Below are 19,674 nucleotides of genomic sequence, written 5' to 3'. Positions count from 1 at the left end.
TCTGATTCTGTCACCATTATTTTTTGTTCCCTTGAGGAGAAAATGCAGATTACACCATCCTACAGAGAGCCCGGCTGGTTGCATATGCCCACAGCTCCATCAGCAGCACAATCTTGAAGGAGAGTGCATATTTTTACGTGGTATGCAGAGATCTGGGAGGAACTGATGACACATCTTCAGTGCTTGACCCTGAACAGCAGGAAACCAGGACTCAGTTCACAGCCTGTTGTAGGCCATAGCTTGGACTGCTAAAAAAGCAGCATACCCATGTCTGGGAGAGTACATCACCTCACTCAACAGCAGATCAATAAAGGAGAGGCACTGATGGTCCCTCAAAGGTGGCCATGACTTAAGGCGGTCCTAAGGGTTAGGGTCAAAATAGAGGGAAGGTTGGAGGCACCTCACTCTTCAAAAATGAAATTAAATGTTTCTTTTTCCATATGTATCTAGGCTTCTTATTATAGAAAGTTCCCAATGGACAGAAGGGAGGGCTCCACGCTTCTGTGCTGGCACCATAAATATTACGACACCCCCACTTTCCCCTCCCTTGAAGGCTAGTTACAGAAGATCTGGAAGGCTGGTAGCAGAGTCTTCAATCAAGCCAGTCAAAACAGCATGGAAAAATAATTGGTGTTTGTGCTGGAAACCACATCAGAAAGAGACCCCCTGGAATATTTCCAACCCAAGTACTACAACAAGAAGTTTTCCTACAGTTCACAGTACTTCCCACTGCTGCTGGAGAGAAACCCACAGATCCAAAACAGTCCCTGCTTCTCAGGAAGGTCCTCTATGCCTTTCACAGACCTTCCTTCCCTCATGAAGTTTCTCTCTATTCAGTTCTACATAGTTCTTATGCCATGCTCAACACTGTAGTATCTCTAGCAAACACACTCTTCCGTAAACATAGCATGACAAACTCGCTATATTGCTGGACTGTCCACAAGGTATGGCTTCTCTATGGCCCTGGATGTGCAGAAAGTACCTCAATGTGCAACAGCAATCAAAAAAGCTAGAAGAATGTTAGGAACTATTAGGAAAGGGATTGCTAAGAAAATATAATGCCACTACAGAAATCCATAGTATATCCACACCTTGAATACATCCTGCAGTTTTGGCCATCCCATCCCAAAAAGATGTATTAGAATTGGAAAAGGTACAGAGAATGGCAACAAAAGAGATGACTAAGGGGGGATATTATAAATTTACCCCTTCTCATAACACAAGAACCAGGGGTCACAATGAAATAAAGGAAGTACTTCTTACAATGACAGTCAACCTGTGGAACTTCTTGTCAGGAGATGCTATGAAGGCCAAAACTATAACTGGCTTCACAAAGGATCATGAAAGGATAGGTGCCATTTGGTCCAGGGTGTCACTAAATCTCTGACTGCCAGCAGCTGGGACTGGATGACAGGGGATGGTTCACTTGATAATTGCCCTGTTCTGTTCATTCCCTCTGAAGCATCTGACACTGGCCACTGTGCGAAGACAGGATACAGGGCTAGATGGACCATTCATTGGTCTGACCCAGTATAGCCTTTCTTATGAATCCATGTACAAGTGCAATCACAAAATACCATCAGTACCACATACTAGGCAAGCAGCTTTAAGTAGTCTCCCTAATAACCCCACCTGCTCATCATGCTGACCAATTTTTACATTTCTCTCCATTAAACAACTTTTTCTCTTACAAACTTAAGTTCCAGACCCCTTACTATCTAGTTGCAATGTTACTTACCGTTGTTACACACCCATCTGAATGTTATTGCTGAGCTCTGATATCATACAAGTAATTTCAGTTTAGAACAGGAATTACCAACTTTTCCATTCTGCAGATTATTGCATAAAAACCAGAGCCCATCTCACAGACCCACATTCCAAATACTCAGCTGCTTGCTTCTCAAAAAGAGTAAATCTACAAACCATAAACAAGGGCTTTGCCCATCCCTGAAAACTTGTTCTAGACCAGCCAATTTCAAACTAAGTATTTATCATAGCACTCTGTTTATGTTGCTGTACCGTATCACTAGGCATTTCATTGGATCATCCTATGATCATATAAAGATAGGGCTGGTGGGGAAATCAATACCAAAAGGATCTGTGGTCTCATTTCCTTGGACTCTAAAGTGGCTATTTAAAAAGTTTCTAACTGTTTTAGTAACAAAGATACATCTTTGTAAAGTGATACACTGTTTCCTAATAACCAGCATGCAAAAAGCCAAACAGCAGCAGCAGGCAGCAAAGATAGAAACTCACCTATTCCCAGCCCATGGATCTCAATGAGATGTGAACTTCAATCCCACTTGGGACTTTATCAGGGCTAAAGCAACGACTGCACCCACTGGACACATGACATTTTCTAACATCTGTACAGTGCCCAGCACAAAGGGTCCCCAATCAAGACTGGGGCCTTTGAGAATTACCATAATATACGTATTTACTGATGATGATAATAAAGGCCCCGATCCTGCAAACACTTACACTTGTGCTTAACTTTACTACCATGAGTAGTCCCACTGAAGTATGTGGGACTACCTGTGATAGTAGTAAGTAATAAATAAGATCTTGACGGACTTTACAGAACAAGTCGGTAACATTAACCACATTTTACAGATGGGAAAACTGAGGCACAGAGAAAGGGGAGGTGATTTGGCTCAGGGCCAATGCTTTGTCTTAAACCACCCCCCATCCTGCATCTTCAAGGATGGTCTCTTTTTGTATCCAGTCCCTTCTGACCTTAGAAGTGAAAGGCAGTTTTCCACTTTGCTGCCTTGAGGAAGCTGCAGAGAGAGTCCTCAACTGCGGCACCACCGGTAATGTGGCTTGAGTGAGCCCGTGTTTGCTATTTTTAAGAAACAGCAACAGCACAAGTGTCTGAGTGAAGCAGGTAACCATGAATTTGATTACTAGAAATAACTGTAACCTTAAGACAGTATTGCAGTAATCTAAGGAAAAATTCATGAAATTTTTACCAATATCCCACATTTTAATTTTTACCTCAAATTCCTAATGTCCCATATTATTTCATGTATGCACACCTTCATTATGTGTAGACTCTGCATGAAGGGTCTGACTCACCTCTCATACCTGTTTAACTCTACTTACAACAACTGAGTTATTTCTGATATACACTGATATTACAGGAGAAGTAGGCCCTAGATATGACAATTCTTTTGGCTTTATTTTACTAATATAAATTTAACTGTTAGTGAATTTAATCCTAGGAATAGATACCATACTTGGATACTGAAATCTTCAATCCACAGAACAATTACTATATGATATAGGAATTGCCACACTGGATTGGAGCTGAGACCCGTCTATTCTGAGATGTTGTCTCTAACAGTGGCTAGTACCAGCTGCTTCAGAGAAAGATGCATGAAACCTATCAGTAGGAAGATGTGGGATTATCTGCCCCCCAGTGGCCTCATTTTAGTCCCTAATAGTTAGAGGTTGGTTTGAAGCTTTCATCTCTCTTTCAAAATGTTTGTTACCATTATCTACAGTAACTATGGATGTTCTTCTTATCCATATAAATGTTCAATTTCTTTTTGAATCTTGCTAATCTTATGGCCTCAAAGACATCCTGTGGCAATGAATTCCACAGCATAATTACTCCTGTGATTTTTTTTTTGTTTGAATTTGCCATATTTTTAATTCCATTGACTATCCCCTTGTTCCTGTGTTGTAAGACAGGGAGAACAGAAACTCCTGATCTACATTCTCTACACCAGTCATTATTTGATAGACATTTATCATGTACTGTCACATTAATCTATTTTCAAGGTGGACAATTTAAAAAAGGCATAATAAAAAGAGGATAATTAAACAGGGGCTTTTACTCTTGTTTTTAGAGGTCATTTATTCACCAAATCCCATACTGTATATGTTTTTTCCACAATTCCTGTTAAATATTTTGCCACTTTTTACAATCCATGAAAATCAAACTGAATTATGTAGCAACACCCCCACTGTCCTAGACCCGCGTTACAGATAACTTTACCAATGCAAAAAAACAAAAAACAAAAAGTGGCCTAGTATTGTTTGTTGCTCCCCTGAACCAGGGTTTGTCCTTTGCTCCTTTCTAGTCCATGGGTGGCTGGAAGGGTTTAAGGCGATACGGCCAGCTCAGTTTCCGGCACACGCTACTCTACAGAAAGGAGCAGCTAATGTTGGATAGGCATGGGATGCCCACTAACTGTTAGGAAAGCATCACCCCTCACCTCAGCCTTCTTTGCGCGTAAGCCTAGGAAAGGGGCTGCCCCTCACGCTACCGCTGGGCTCACCCCTTTTCCCAGCAGCACCCTTCCTGTGACAGGTCATTGCTGGTGCTCACAGGCCAGCATGTTGCTATGCAACAGTGATGATGCTACAATGACATCACCGCAGCGCAGCCATCACGGCACAGCAGTGACATCACCTATAGGTGCTGACATCATGGGTGCGGCGATGATGTCATGACTACAGCAGTGCTGCCTGGCACCATCTCCATGGGAACAAGCAGTGGTGCCAGGCTGCCAGGGCAATAGGGAACCTGCGCCCCAGGGCTCCAGGCAGGGCCCTCCTCCCGCTCCATCTGCTCTCCCCAGCCTCCCCCGACCCTTCTGACCTCTGCTGGGCTGAGCGGGCTTGGACCGCCCCGCTCCACACGGCACTAACCACCGGGGTGGTAGCAACAGGTTGAAGTCCGATGTCAAGCGCATGCGCACAAACTACACACCGGATCTCCCGCGCATGCGTAAAGCAAGTGGCGGCCGTTTCCCGTGAACCCTAGGGAGCGGACTCTTTCCGCCCGCTTGGCCCTTCGCGCGTGCGTACAGCCTGACGTCACTGCGCAAGGGCCACCACCGCTCAGACCGGTTCTCTACGCATGCTCCGTAAGGAGCGAGGCAGGGGTGGGGCCGAAAATAATAGAGTTGGAGGGCGGGGCGTGATGTGCGCGAGCGGGGAGGGTGCTGAGAGCCTTGCCCGCCCGCGGGTCATCATCACCGCGCGCGCACGCACGCACGCACGCTCGCTCTAGTCAGCCGCTGCAGCACTGCGTCTGACTGGAAGCGGGTGCGGGTCAGGGCCCGGGTCTCGCCCCCCCCGGGAGCTGCCGTGCTCCAGTCCTGGGCCGCACCACGTCGCTGGCGGGGTTAGGCTCGGCTCGGGAAGGGCCTTTCCCTGCTCCCGCGCGACATCCGAGTTCGCCCTGGCTCGTGCGTGCACCCTCCCCCCCCCCCAGCTGGGCGCGCCAGCGCTGAGCGGGAAGGGGCCTCTGTACCTCGTGCCCTAGAGCGCCCCTGAGGTAATCGCAGCAGCGCCGCCGGCCCTGCTCAGGGCAGCCAGGGGGAGAGGTCAAGGTCGGGAACGTGCCGCCCCGTGTTCCCAGGGTACTGAGTATTTCAGTGGCAGTTAGGAGCCTAAATAGCTTTGAGGATCATCTGGGCCTGGGTGGCTTTGCTGAATAGAGCCCAGGGCTCGTCTACACGTAAAACTTAACAGTGGTGCAGCTGCCTTACATCAGCAGGAGGGAGCTCTGCGGCTGGCGTTATAAAACCACCTAACCCAGCAGTGGTAGCTCTGTTGGCAGGAGACACTCCTGTCAACATAGCGCTGTCCACACAACTGCTTATGTTGGCAACACTTATGTCGCTCCAGACAATGTTTCTTTCGCACCCCTGAGCGATAAAAGTTTTGCCGGCATAAGTACTAGTGTAGACGGCCTCAAGTCTCATACCCAAGGCAGCCATTGAATGCTTTTCAGTACTTCAGGCTCCTGGAATGGCTTTACATTTTAACCATTGAGAAAACTATGTCGGGTCTTTTGGCAAGATCATCTCATTTAAAAAAAATCAAATGCATGTATAATTTAGGACACTGGATTTTCATTAAAAATCATCTGAAGTAGTCTGAATTAGCAAAGACAGATAAAAACCCACATCTACAAAAAGAAACACTGATGAACTTTTAAAGGAACTGAGGTATTTGGACATATCATTTATGATGGTGTCAAGTCTATGTGGTTTTCACCAGGTAAATGTACTTCTAGGTTGCAGACCTGGAGCTAGATACCTTGAAACATACAGGACAAGTTTGGCTGCAGCTCTGTAGTCTGCAAAGACCAGATAGATTCTGATTAATACTAAGATGCTCATAAACTGGTAGAAAGTTTGAAGATGCAAGATGAAACTTTCAGGTGTATAATTGATCTGCTTTTAGCAGAACTCAGTAATCAAAATAAAGTATTCTGAGTATAGTATTAATATTTTGGATTCTCACTGGCTTCCATTTCTTGGGTTATAAAGAAAAACTGGCTGCCAACCGTGTTACCATGGCCAATTCAGACACCAAGACATCATTTTTTTATTGAAGTTTACGGTTATGAGTTTTGTTAAACAGCAATTTCCTTTTCTAATGACAAGTGGCCCGGCTAAAGCTCTGCATTTGTTAAAGTTGCTATTGGTATCACTGCTTGTCCATACATTGGGATTGCATATCTACTACAGGTTTCCATGTTCATCAGTAAATGCAAAACAGGAACTTTTCTTAAAACTTAATATGGATGAAATATGAGCCCAAACCACAGACATGTAAACTAAATTCTGTTGTGCCTCTTTGCTGCTGAGAACTTAATTGTGTAATAACTGGATTTCAGTGTTGTGACTGATGCTTTTGCAGCAAAAAAATGAAGAGAAAAGGCTAGTGTAAAATGCCTTAACACACTTTACCAGTGTGCATTTGACCAAGATGGTGGCTTCTTCATAGAAAAAAATTATAATATTTCCTTTGCAGTCCTGATTTTGACCATCAATCTAGTCTCACCAACATTAATCCAGTCCCCTTAAAACATCACGTTATTTTTATGCTTAAGTTCAATCAGGCAAGCTGAGAGATAAGGTGGTTTTTCACCTGGGGTGGCTGAGAAGAGAAAATGGCACAGAGAATGAAAGTAACTTGCTCAAGGTCACATAGCTGGTTGGACTGGGTCAAATCAAGAGCTGGGACTGGGACCTGGATCTGACTCCCCATCAAGCACCCTCTCTCCTAGACCATGCTGTCTCAGTTTGTTTTTAAAGAATCTTTACGTTTTTTCCCCTTTAACTAAACAATCCATATCAACAACCTTAGCCCCAGTTGACTATAAGTTATTTGCCTGGCAGTTTTATACTAATTTGTGTCAAAGTTTGCAATACAAAATGGCTCCAATCCCTATCAATAAGTGTTCACTAAAAAGTCCAAGTGCACAATTCTGATGGGAAATGGATAGGTGGGTTTGAGGGCCCATCTTGTTTTCTTCAGGCTGAGTTCAACCTTCATCTGCTTTTTAGGGTGGCTCAGGAATTTCAGCCATGCTGGGATGGCAGAGGGTGGACAGGATCACAGCTTGACATGCACTCTTGGAAGGACAAAGCAATTAATGGGGCAATGTTTTTCTGAGCAGGGTTAGCCTTTCTCCAGAGACCTATGTAACAGTGGGGATTTTGTGTTTGCTGCATTTGGCAGTGGCTTCCCCCTCCTCCTAATCTCTTGTAAACCAGATAACCATCCACATCTTAAATGGTTCGGAGGCATGGGTGTGCATGCGTTAAAGCAGAGCTTTAAATTAGCTTTTGTTTTGGAGTGAATCTTCTTTCTTCTGCTCTCCCAGTAGGAGAAATCAAGTGTAAAATATTTTCCAAGGAAAAAACACCCTCATTCAGCAGGACATTTTGATGATTTACTATTTGGACTATTCTGTAAAAATAGTAAATATACAGGACTCGGTTTAAAAAAAACCTACAAAGTGGTTTTTTTCTTCTGAAGCTGATTGCAAAGGTAATTTATGGTGTTTCTGGACTGTTTCTAAACTACATCTGTTAAACCTTCTGTGACCGAATAAGTAGTCCAGTGAATGACATTTCTTTGTGTTAGCAAAATAAAACCCAAAATTAATCTCTCTCCATGTCGTGTCATAATTCTTCATTCCTACATTTCCAGGAGTCTCACTTTGGTTGGCTCCCTTATATACCTGCTCTTTGGATGGTAATTTTTTTTAACTATACTTTTCCACTCATTTTTGTGGGCTGGAGCAGGCAGGGGAGCCAGTGTCTGGCTGGCTTCATAGCTGGCTCCTTTATTTAACTGCTGCTCCTGGAGCCAAAATGGGAAATTCAGGTACACAGTAAGATGTTTTCCCCCCTCTTCCACAAAAAAGAGGGCGAGACCATTTCTTTCACCACATTTTCATCATTCCTGGTGCAATATAGGGAGCAGATCATGGGCAAAAAGACAAAACTAGTGGCAGTGGCAGCAGCCCTTCCAGATTTAGATATTTAATATTTGGTCTTTGATTCTGCACTATCATTGTAATAAGCATGTTAAAATACACATCCTGCCAACACCTCCATTTTCATCAGGACTGAGGCCCATGTGTTTTAGTCAGTCCCAAACATTCATGCTTCTGACTGTGTCCTAGCCACAATCTAATGGCATTTTTCCTTTGAAAGGATTAATGCTCCTGAGCAGGTGGGAGGTTGGAGATGCACTCCCCACTCTCTTTGCTCTGTACTCAATCACTGGTGAGAGTTGGGAAGGGTCCTATCACAGGTGCTAGCCTATCACAGCCCTAGACTGCTCCTTTTGCTCAATGCTGCAGAGAAAGTGGATGCAACTAGGGGAAAGAACAGGTAAAGAAAGGGGAACCAGGATAAAAAAGAAAGATGCAACAAAATGGGATTTCAGAGAGATGGAGAATATTAGTAGGAGAACCTCATGCTGCTCTGAAAGCCTGCATTTCCCTGCTCAGGGAACAAGAAGTCCTCCACTGAAAGGCCAGTTACAGGAAGAAATGGACTTGCCACCCTCTTCCTGTAATATGACAATACAGCCAGGGGCAGCCTACTAGGGGGATGGTTCCTGGGATTCAGATAAGCAGCCAAATTTCCACCTTTCAAGATCCATCAGTCCTGCACATACCTTTTACAACATGTGATATACCTCATCCACTGCATCAAATGCCCCAACAGCCACCATGCAGATGAAACCAGACAATCACTATGTTCTCTCATGGACACACAGAAAAAGTGATAAAAGACAGAAACGTCCTATCACCCATTGGTGAACACTTTTTCACAAAACAACCACTATATCTGACCTCTCAGTCCTTGTCCTCAAAGAAAACCTGCACAACACCTTCAAAAGATGAACCTCTCTTAAATTCATAATGTTTGTTAGACACTAAAAATCATGGTCTCAATAGAGACACTAGTTTTGTCTCTCTCTACAACAACCTGTAATCTACTAGTATGCCCTTCCCCCCCCTGCTATGACTGCAGAGGTATTAATTGCCCATTTTATCATGAATGGTCTCTTGCAATACTTGTTACCTCCTTATGCTTAACAATCTGTTCCACCTTGTATTTAGCTGTGACACTCTGAGTACCTTTCCCAGACCTGAAGTAGATAGCTTTGCATAGGTCAAAAGCTTGTTTCTTTCACCAACAGAAGTTGGTCCAATAAAAGATATAACCTCAACCACCTTGTCTCTCATATCCTGGTACCAACATTGCTACAATATCATTTCAAAGCTCCAGGCATTCTGGGATCCTTAGGACATTCCTATTAAACAAAATCTGTTTCCTCAGAAAGCACACACAACCCACTGGTTGACAATGGCAAAGCAGACCTCAGAATTGCCCCTAGAGACAGTTTTCAAAGGTTAAAGTTAAACTGGAGAATGGGCAGGAATTCTCTTGGGAAAGAGACTCCTGAGCTGCTGAACATCCCAACCCAGACCAGAAACTCGGGATAGTTTTAGACCTTTGAAATGGTTGTCAGTCAATTAGGGCATGTGCACTGGTGTGAGTTCCCCTCTGGACAACATCTCAGCTTCTGCAGCTAGCTAAATAGATAGACCTTGTTAAGCACGACTCATAAATGACCACAGACTTGGGTAAGTGGTGAAGGCGCTTGGCCAGGTTTATTGCAAGCGAAGCACGGTGCTAGCGTCCCATAGGAGCTACAGATACACTGGGACATGCATGCTCATCACAATGGACCGGCTCAGTTAACGGCGGGACTTTCTTGGCCGGACCAAGATGCTCCTGCTAGAAGCCCCTTCTTATACCCTGACACAAATAAGTTACACAATACCATGTTGATATCTGTGATATTGGTTATTGTACTTTGCCTCCAAGTCACGCATAACATCTTCATCCAGCCTCCTATCTCTTCTTTTAAGGTCGGGGTGTCTCTATACTATCCTTTATGATTATGTTTCTGCACTACTGCATCTTGGGGCGAGCTTGTACGGTGTCTCAGGATTATGTTTCTGCAATCACCATGTATCTGGGGAGTCAGGATTACTATTGCTCTTAACAATACTGTGTTATTCTGCTACTGCTTCTCAGGAATGCCAATGCATTAATAATGTTGTGGTTCTGCCAAGTTCCAGCATCAGTCAGTGAACTTGTAAGCAGGCAAGCAGCTGCTGTTGCCTAAAGCCAGACTTTGGTTCAGGCCTCACCTCTTGAATCTAGGCCCATTATACTAGGTCTCAGGCTCTCACTTTCTACTACAGCTTAGTTCCACTTTTTGTTGAAATGTATAAGGTGCAGAGGACTGGGATTCAGGACTTTTGGGATCTATCCCCAACTCGGATTCCCTGTGTGCCCTTGAACAACTCATTTAAACTGTGCCAATTTTGCCACTAGTGAAATGATGACAGCACTGACATACTTCACGGGGTTGCGAGAATTAGGCGGTCTACCTTAGAGTTTTGTTGACACAAGTTACATCGATGATCAAAAATTGCTATAAGTACATCGCTCGTGCATGTTCTTGGCACTCTAGCATTGACAGTGAGAGCAGTGCACTGTGGGTAGCTATCCCATTGTGCCAGTTGCCCCTTTCTGCAGCTAGGAGTTGTGGGATGGCAGAGTGGATCGCAGAGCATCACGGATGAGGGCTCAAATCCCATGACGCAGTTTTTTTCTGTTCCAACATACCATAGGCTTCCAACTGCATTTTGTGCCAGTTTTCAACAGTTCCTGTTTACTGTGCGCCTGCCATCTCTGCCTGAAAGGATAGATTCTGCACTGCTCTTTACTGCTGTGGTCACTGTAATGAACACAACGCAGCTGATCATGCAGTACATCATAATCTCCCAATCTGAACAGGAATCTGAAGTTCCTGCCCTGCTCAGGAAATAAGCACTGAGTGATTGGATTGCATCATTATGCAGCTCTGGGGTGGTGAACAGTGACTACAGAACTTTGGGATGTGCAAAGCCACCTTCCTGGAACTGTGTGCAGAATTTGCCCCCGCACTGCAGCATGAGGACACCAAAAAGAAAGCTGCCCTCTCGGTGGAGAAGCATGTGGCGATCACTGTGTGGAAGCTGACAACTCTAGACTGCTACTAGTCAGTCATAAATCAGTTTGGAGCCGGAAGTACACCATGGGGGGTTGCATTAACGCAAGTGTGCAGGACCATTAATCGTATCCTGCTATGAAGGATGATGACTCTTGGACAGGTGGACAATAGTTGATGGTTTCGCAGCAATGGGCTTTCCTAACTGAGGTGGGGCGATAGATGGCATGCATATCCCACTTTTGGCCTCGGGCCATCTTGCAACAGAGTACATCAATAGAAAGGGGTATAGTATTGCAGGTACTTGTGGATCACTGTGGTTGTTTTGCTGACATCAACTTGGGCCTGTACAGAAAGCTGCAAGCAGGGACTTTCTTTCCAGACCAGAAGATTCCAATAGGGATGCTGAAATGCCCATAGTGATTCTGGGACACCTAACATACCCCTTACTCCCATGGCTCATAAAACCTTACATGGGAATCCAGGGCAGCAGCAAGGAGTGCTTCAACAATAGTCTGAGCAGGTGCAGAATGATAGCTGAAGGTGCATTTGGCAGATTAAAAGCTCGCTGGCACTACCTTTATGACAGGTTAGACCTACATGAGGAAAATATTCCCATAGTCATAGCAGCCTGCTGTGCACTGCATAATATTTGTGAGGCAAAGAGTGAAAAGTTTCCCAAGGGGTAGAGAGCGGAGGCGGATCGCCTGGTAGCTGATTTCAAGCAGTTAGATACCAGGGCTATAAGAGGAGCACAACAGGGGGCCATTCAAATCAGGAACGCTTTGAGGCACCATTTTGACAATGAGCAACAGTAATGTGTCTTTCTAGAAAGCATTCTGCCATTCTTTGTTTACTTGTTGCCGTGCATAAAAATTTGGATGGTTGCCTCCTGACCATGATTTATAGTATGCAAATGTTCCTACTGCCATTGTGTATTAACTCCACCAGCAACCACCGTGTGTAGGAGACAAATAAAGATTGATTATCTTTCAGAGCATATGTTTGTATTAAATACCAATTAACACCACACAAAAAAACGCTTGTTGGAAAGGGAGATAACTATGAAGAGCCGTCTTCTGATGTCGGCTCTCATAGCTGTGTGTAACTCCAGTTATCATTTTGGAAGCTGTGTGAAGGGGTGGAGTGAACGGGGTACTGCGACAGTCCAGGAAGAAGCAAGTAATGTGTGGGAGGAGTTTGAGGAGTGCATGGCAAGCAGTTCTGTAGGGCTGCAGGGGGCGTGAAGGAAGCAAGCACACATGTATTCTGCCTGCAGTGCACATAGAGACGTCAGCATCTCAGTTTGCTCCTCCATCACTTTTATCATCTTCTCCTGGCCCACTAAAATTCGCTCCTAGCCCTGCTTCCTCTCCTGTCTATTTTGAAATTTTCAGTCTCTCTCCATGCCCTGTGTTCTTGTTTTTCAGTGTCTGAGGATTGGGGCACCTCTTGAAACATGTTTTCCTTCTTCCTCCTCAGTCACTTCCTTATCTGGCAGAGGTATGTGGCTTTACTCTATGCTGTTTGCCTGTGTGCCACTTTGGTCCCTGAACAAGTGATTGCCGATTGGCGCAGGAAAGTTTCCTACAATGGGGGAAGAAACAAAGCAGTTCTGCCAAGAAACCTTCGGCAGAGGATTGGCGAGTACCTCCAGGAAAGTTTTCTAGAGATCTCTCTGGAGGATTCCCGTGAAATCTGTGTGCATTAACACACTGTTCCGCCCCACTGCTTAGCTGCACAGGGGAATATGAAGCACACGCAAACACAGCTAGTCCTGTACATTTCTATCCTTAACTCACTTCTAGCATATAACAAAGCAAAGGACAGCTCTACCTCATGTAACCGAGCAGTATCAACACACAGTGATCACTTACCAGAGAGCTTGCCTCATGTGTGCCAGAGATGGACTGCTGGGACTGGCTTAACGAAGGCCTGGCTCCACACTGTATTGGACAACCCAATCACCTACCCCATCTCGTCTGCCAACTTGACCTCCCTGTCCACCACTTCTTCCTCGGGGTTGATTCTGCTGCCTCCAGCCCTCACCCTGGAAGTATTCACCAGGCTCTTGGTGATGGAGGTGGAAGTCATTGCCAAGGCTGGAGTCCAGCTTCTTATAGAAGCAGCAGGTTTTCAGCACAGCACTAGAGTGACTGTTTGACTCCCTTGCCCACTGGTACGCCTGCCTCAACTCCTTTATCTTTGCATGGCACCGATACGTGTCCTGTTTGTAACTCTTATCCAACAGGCCACGAGAAATCTGACTGTTGGTATTGAAGTTCCTATGGCTCAAGAAGAACTGGGACTACACATCCTCCTCTCCCCTCAGAGCCAGCAGATCCAAGAACTTGGAGGTGCGTTCCAAGCAGGAGAGCCTTTGTTGTGTGGAGCCACCATGGTCAGCTGGGAAGATGCTACGTGAGCTCTCCATGCTGAGGAAACAGGACATGGAATTTCAAAAATTCCTGAGCCTTTAAAGCGGGAGGGGCGGGTGCATATGTACTTGACTGCAGGGCAGCGGAGTTTGAACTGCATTGTGTGACACTTGAAGGCCATGTACACCGACATAACCAAGTGCAATGTCTACACTGACACTTTGTCCATCTATATTTGCTGTAAAAAGCTCTATACCGCTCATCAAGATGGTTTTATTTTGTCGGCAAAGCAGGGGAGTTTTGTTGGCAAAAGGAGCGTTTTAGCATGACTTCTCCACTGTTTTGTCAACGAAAGCTGACTTTTGTCAACAAAGGTCTGTAGTGTAGACAAGGCCTTGGTGTTTGTAAAGCACTATAGAAATGCTAAGTATTATTAATGGCTCTCGAGTTCTCTGCTTTTGGAAACAATCGCCATTTCTTCCCTTAATGTTTTAAACAGTTGCTGATGGAAGAGCTTAGCCAGCAGATTCCTGGCCTGTGGTTTGTCTGTAAATCACAAAGCTGGACTCTACCCAAGACTCTCTGTTGAATGTCTCAGCAGGAAGTCTGGATGAAGAAAGCTCTGTTCTCAGTTGTGTGACCCAGTGAATTACTTTATGAGCTGGTCCAATCTCAAGGTCCCAGCCAGACCTGCAAGGGATTTTGTCTAAATCTCAAAGCACAGAGTCTTGCGCATGTCCTTCCGAACTGGATTTCACTACCTATAAACATTTTGCATTTCATGTGTTGAGGATGAATGAGACTTCTCAGTGCTGCCTGTGTGTCAGCTGACTAGCCTCAGAAAAAGGGGGAGGGTGAGAACCCAATTTATTACTCCTGTGAGTTGCATGAACACTTAGGGCTTGTCTGTACACAGAATTTGAACTGGTTTAAAACTTATTGCAATTTAGTTTAAAACTAGCTTAGATCAGTTTAGCTTGAAGAACAACCTAATGAACGTAACCAGTTTTGAACCAATAGACTGCCCACACACAAAAGTTGCAGTGGTTTAACTAACTTGGAATAAAATCACATCTTATTGATACAACTGCGTGTAGGGCCAGACTTAGAACTGCTTGTAGCCAGGAATCAGAACATGGATGGGGCCTGTGTGGGGTCAGAGGACCCCAACGTTGTCCCACTTGGGTCCTGGTGAAATTTGGCATGGAAGTAGCAGCAGGGTTGAAAGCAGAAGACATCAGGGAGGAGGAACTAACTGGACCATCCAACAAAACTACACACCAACATTGCAGGATGTTAAATGTCATTCTGAGGTTTGGTGTTTGCTTGCTAGAAGAATCACAAAGGCTGCTCTGCTCTGTTTGCGAAGTCCAGAAAAAATACATGCTGGGATGGAAAGAGTTTACTGGTGCAAATGTTTGTAAGGAGGAGTAATTTAGCATTTCTGCATTAAAAGGACATGGCCAGAAGAATGCAATTGACAATACTGATTTGCTGCCACCCTCTGTACTGAAATTCTGTTGTAATGTTCATGTTCCATACAGTGCTCTTCTTTCTGCATAGTGCGCGCCCATATGGAGTGGAGGTTGGAAACTAACCTGTCTATTCCCAGTTCAAGTGACTCCCTTTTACCTATGTTTGGAGCAACTCTTCCTTTACACCACTTTTGTTAATGAAAGAGCCTCTATTGTGCTCTATGAAGAGATCCTCTCAGACCCAAAGCCATTTGCAGACCAGCTGCAATCCCTAGGATGGCACTGCACAGGGGTCAATGGTTTTTGTTCATCACCTACTGGTGCTACATTTAATTTTCACACCTGTGCTCTGTGCTGCATGTTATGTATAAGAGGTTCACAAAGTCAGCCTGCCTCTGCTGGTCATTGCCTCCCGTCATGTACAGCTTTAACCTTTGCAAATCTATGGGTCCTGCATTGAAAGGGCATGCCGACAAGATCATTTTAATTCTCTCAGTTGTTTCCATTAGCTCGCTGCTGTTGCAGGTGCAGTCACTGATTTCCTTCCTCAGGGCTCTGGTATCAGCCACCATTAATGCAGAGCAATGGGATGGGTCAAGAAAAGGGAATCAGAGGAGACCTGGAGTGATGCAGCTTAGATACATCTCCTGCTTTGATACAGCATGGTCACAATTGTGACTCTTTGGTCAAAGTACCTTCTGCATGCTATTGGTACTGCCTCCTTCACACACACAGGCACCCAATATTTATTGCCTCTTCTCATACTGACACAACAAAGGCCAGGAGGCAGGTTTTCATCTGAACAATTATTACCTTGCTTGATCTTTCAGTCAGTCACTTACCTCTCAACCCATAAGTTAGCGCCCTAAGGGCTGGTTGGTGCATAGCTGTGGTTCCCAACCCATGGCCTAGGTGCCAAAAGTGGCCCACGGGGTCTTTCTAAGTGGCTTACTGCTCCCCTTCCACTGGCTGCTGCTTAAGGACCCAGGCGGAGTGTGTTGCTGTGGGGCTACAAGACTGTTGCAGGCTTCTTGCTGCAGCCAAGGGGGCGGGAATTCCGCGCTCCCTTCCCCCTGGCTGTAGCAGAGAGAATGGCAAAGCGCTCCGCCTGGGTCCCTAGGCGCTGGGTCCCTGTTGGAGTCAGAGGGAGGGGAGCACTGATCTCTCTCTCCCTGGCTGCAGAAGGGAGCCACTACCTAGGGACCCAGGTGGAGCACACGGAGCTACAGGACGCATACGGTTTCCCTGCTGCAGCCAGGGGGATGGGAGATCAGCGAGGAGACTCCTTCCATCTGGCTGGGCGCAGGCAAGAGGAGGGGAGCCTGCTGGTGAAGACTGATGGCCCTTCAGGGTTATAAAATTAATATCTGTGGCCCTCAAGCCAAAAAGGTTCGGAACCACTGGTGCATGGGATTCAAGAGATCATAGCCTGTTAAATAGAGTTCATGCCCTGCCAGGGCAGGATTTAGTCCCTGATAAAATACATGGGGTTTATAAACCAACACTAAACTTCAACTCAGCCAGAAGGATTCCATTCCGCTATGCAACATCTCCCACAACAGTGAACAGACACCACCATCAGCAACTGTCAGCGAGCTCTGAAGGGTCAGACTGCAGGTGAATACTTACCAGCAATTCAGCAAAGCTTTTCATTTCTTCACTCTGTTTCGATAAAAAGTTATAGTAACACATTGCAATACAACCTAGTTATATGGACACACACTATTTCTCCAATAATGCATGGTCAAACAGGGTTCTACAAGCCCTAGATACACATGTAGCATCTGGTAATAATTCGTCATTCCTATATACTTGCACTGATTTGTTGGCAGAATGATCCAATATATCTATTAGCAGACTCTGCACAGAAGCGCTCCTGTCTTTAATGAATATATTTTAAACAACCTGGTTAAGTTCATGGAAGGAGGCATGTAATGACAGATTAACTAGTGGCTGCAAATTTAGTTGGCCTACATATGCTAGCTCATTTGCATTCTTATACACATAATGTAGATTAGGTGTAAATACAGTTTAATAGGTACTTCTCATTTAAATGACTACGGAATTGCAGCACACACAGTGACAAGATGCTACATGAATCTTACTGGGAGCTGGATTGTGATCCACTGCTCATTTCATACAGGCCACAGAACAGACTGCAACTGGTGATGACTGACCAGGCTTCAGTCAGTGATGATGCTGGTTATCGTTTATCTGGTCAGAGTTAATCCTGGAAATGAGGTGAAAGGCTTTGTCTGGGGGCTGATAATGAGAGTAATCAGCCATTAGTTGCCACCCTTCCTCATCTGAGTAAAACTGAAGGCCAAGATGAGTTTGTGGTATTTAAAAATGACACTATATTACTCATTGGATCTTCTCTGTCTGGTCAGCATCAGAAATGCTGATTTAATTACAAGTTTTTATTATGTATTTGTGTTCCCCTGCAGAGGTCACATAGCTCTGGGAGAGCTAGCACCAGAATCATTAACCAAGTTCTACTTACAGACTCTTATTACTGGTGATTTAAGAACAAACCAGAAAGAGCCTGGCCTGACTCTCAGAGCCAATGCTGAGCTTGCAGGGATGCCAGTAATTAAAAAAAATCTTGCAAACTGAACATACATGCCCAGGTGTAAGTGAGAAACTAACTTGGAGGACCATGATGGCTCGTTTATCTGAGACCTTTTCTACTGGATAACCAGCACACGTTAGAAACCTGGAGTTCAGCTCTTAGAATCTTAAGGACAAAAACCAGGGTTCAGCTGAGGGCCTTATCTTCCTTCTACTTCCCTTTACACTGCCCTCCTCACCCCACCCATGGTCCCATCTACAGAGGGAGCCCTCCCCCCACTATTTTAGGGCTCTGCTGCCTCTCAGAATTGGGGAGTGTCTGAAGGGTTATGGATTGAAATGCCAACAAACTGGGGGCACAACATGGAACAAAATCAGGCAAAAATCCTATGATGAAGGTATCTTGAAATGAAGAGGAATTTATTTAACATAAATAAACAGAATAGACATTACCTGGGACATGCAAATTATACCACAAGGGAAGCAAAAACCCTGGAGGACTGTCCAAAAAGCCAAGTGAGCTTGTCAAATATTTTCCCAGATACAGGATGAGTTCAGTTATCCAGCAGCTGAGCTACTTTACCTGCCACACCACTCTGTTGACAGATCATTGTTCCATCAGTAGTACCTATGTTTGTAATGGCAACACTCTATCCCTGTGCCTACTAACTTCTAGGTGCCAGGCAGAGGTGGAGATTTCCTGACAAGCTAATGAATTTTGCTAGTGCTGACAGCTGGTGTTCTGAGTCCTTTGGAGAATAAGGCTAATTCCTGGGTGGGTATATGGGGGTTCTAGTCCATGGAGCTACTCTGGAATTTGATGTCAACTACTCTGCTGGGAAAGGCTGTTTCTAGAATCGATATGAAATTAGAAACTTTGGGCCACACTCAGAAATCCTGGCAAATCATTTCAATGGTAATCTCCAGCAGGCCGATGGCACTCTGTGTGGTAATAAACAGTCCAGTAATGACATCTGGAACCTCCCCTATAAAGTGAAACTTGGGAGCACATTCAGGTGTTACGCAGAGCTGCAGAGATTCTACCCTGGCAGCACAGTGTCTGGGAGCAGACAGGCGTTCCAACAGGCAACAACGGAAGCAGTTGTGTTTGACGGAACAAAGACTGAGTCTGGCATAGAGCTTGTCCTTTCCATCTGCTTGGGCTCAATGTTTTTCCAGGACTTTGGTGAGGAGTTCATTCAGACGGCTCACCATCGGTCTGGGGTCATCATTCAGTCCTGCCGCAATCATGGCGTTCTCGTAAATCTGAGTGAGACAAGGGCATAGAGAAGAGAAGAAACGTTATTAGCAGCAGGGGCCACCGTGGTATGAAGTGGAGAAGGGCTGCTCCTCTGTAGATCGTGGGACACACACCAAGGCACATCTAGGGGGGATCATATGGCAGAAAGAGGTGCTGCCCATGTGACGTGCCATCTGGAGCCCTGTGCAGTTTCAGACAGACTCCCAACTTCAAAGGAGCCATCTTAAACCCCAGGTGCCTTCAGTGGACAAGCCTATGAATTCTCTCTGCTTTTTTTCTCCCCGCCCTTCTTTCCCAAGTGCTGCAAACCCCAGTGTGAACAGCAGTTTCCAGCTCTGCACCAAACATGAGTTGCAGTAGGGTCAGAGCGCCTAAGACAGAGCCCCGTTGCTGGATGGTATCACAACTCTCTAGAGAAATGGATCCTGGGCCATGTAGGACAGAGTGGGGACCATGAGGTGTATGATTCCAGCTGGCCATAAGGACAGCTTTGGCCCACTCCCTTACGGCCCATAGATATGGCAGTCTGCCCTGGGGATCCTGGTGGTGCAGACATGGCGCTCACTTGATCAAGCAGCAGCTGGGCCAGATCGGGCTGGCTGTCCCTCAGTTGATTGAGTTTCTTGATCAGTGCATGCCTGCAACGGAACGAGAG

General features: G+C 45.4%; 2 protein-coding genes across 3 annotated transcripts in view; both read right to left on the bottom strand.

Annotated features, from left to right (window-relative positions):
- SLX4 (SLX4 structure-specific endonuclease subunit) overlaps positions 1-4,753 on the bottom strand; it is a 37,849-nt gene extending 33,096 nt beyond the window's left edge. For both annotated transcript variants that reach the window (XM_067551130.1, XM_067551132.1), the window contains exon 1: positions 4,610-4,753. The gene's annotated coding sequence lies outside the window, so the exon portion shown is untranslated. The remainder of the gene's footprint in view (positions 1-4,609) is intronic.
- Positions 4,754-18,151: 13,398 nt separating this feature from the next.
- The window catches only part of TRAP1 (TNF receptor associated protein 1), a 47,757-nt gene continuing 46,234 nt past the window's right edge, over positions 18,152-19,674 (bottom strand). The window contains exons 17-18 of the mRNA XM_067551129.1: positions 19,585-19,657; positions 18,152-19,024 (exon numbers count right to left, since the gene is read on the bottom strand). Of these exons, the coding sequence (XP_067407230.1) occupies positions 18,923-19,024; positions 19,585-19,657 (175 nt within the window). The 3' untranslated portion in view covers positions 18,152-18,922. The remainder of the gene's footprint in view (positions 19,025-19,584; positions 19,658-19,674) is intronic.

The sequence above is a fragment of the Emydura macquarii genome, unplaced genomic scaffold (genome assembly GCF_026122565.2).
Source record: "Emydura macquarii macquarii isolate MOO-44397 ecotype Brisbane River unplaced genomic scaffold, CSIRO-AGI_Emac_v2 contig_1348, whole genome shotgun sequence".
Taxonomy (NCBI): Eukaryota; Metazoa; Chordata; order Testudines; family Chelidae; genus Emydura; species Emydura macquarii.
The sequence above is the reverse complement of the archived record's forward strand: the minus strand, read 5'-3'. Positions and strand labels throughout refer to the sequence as shown.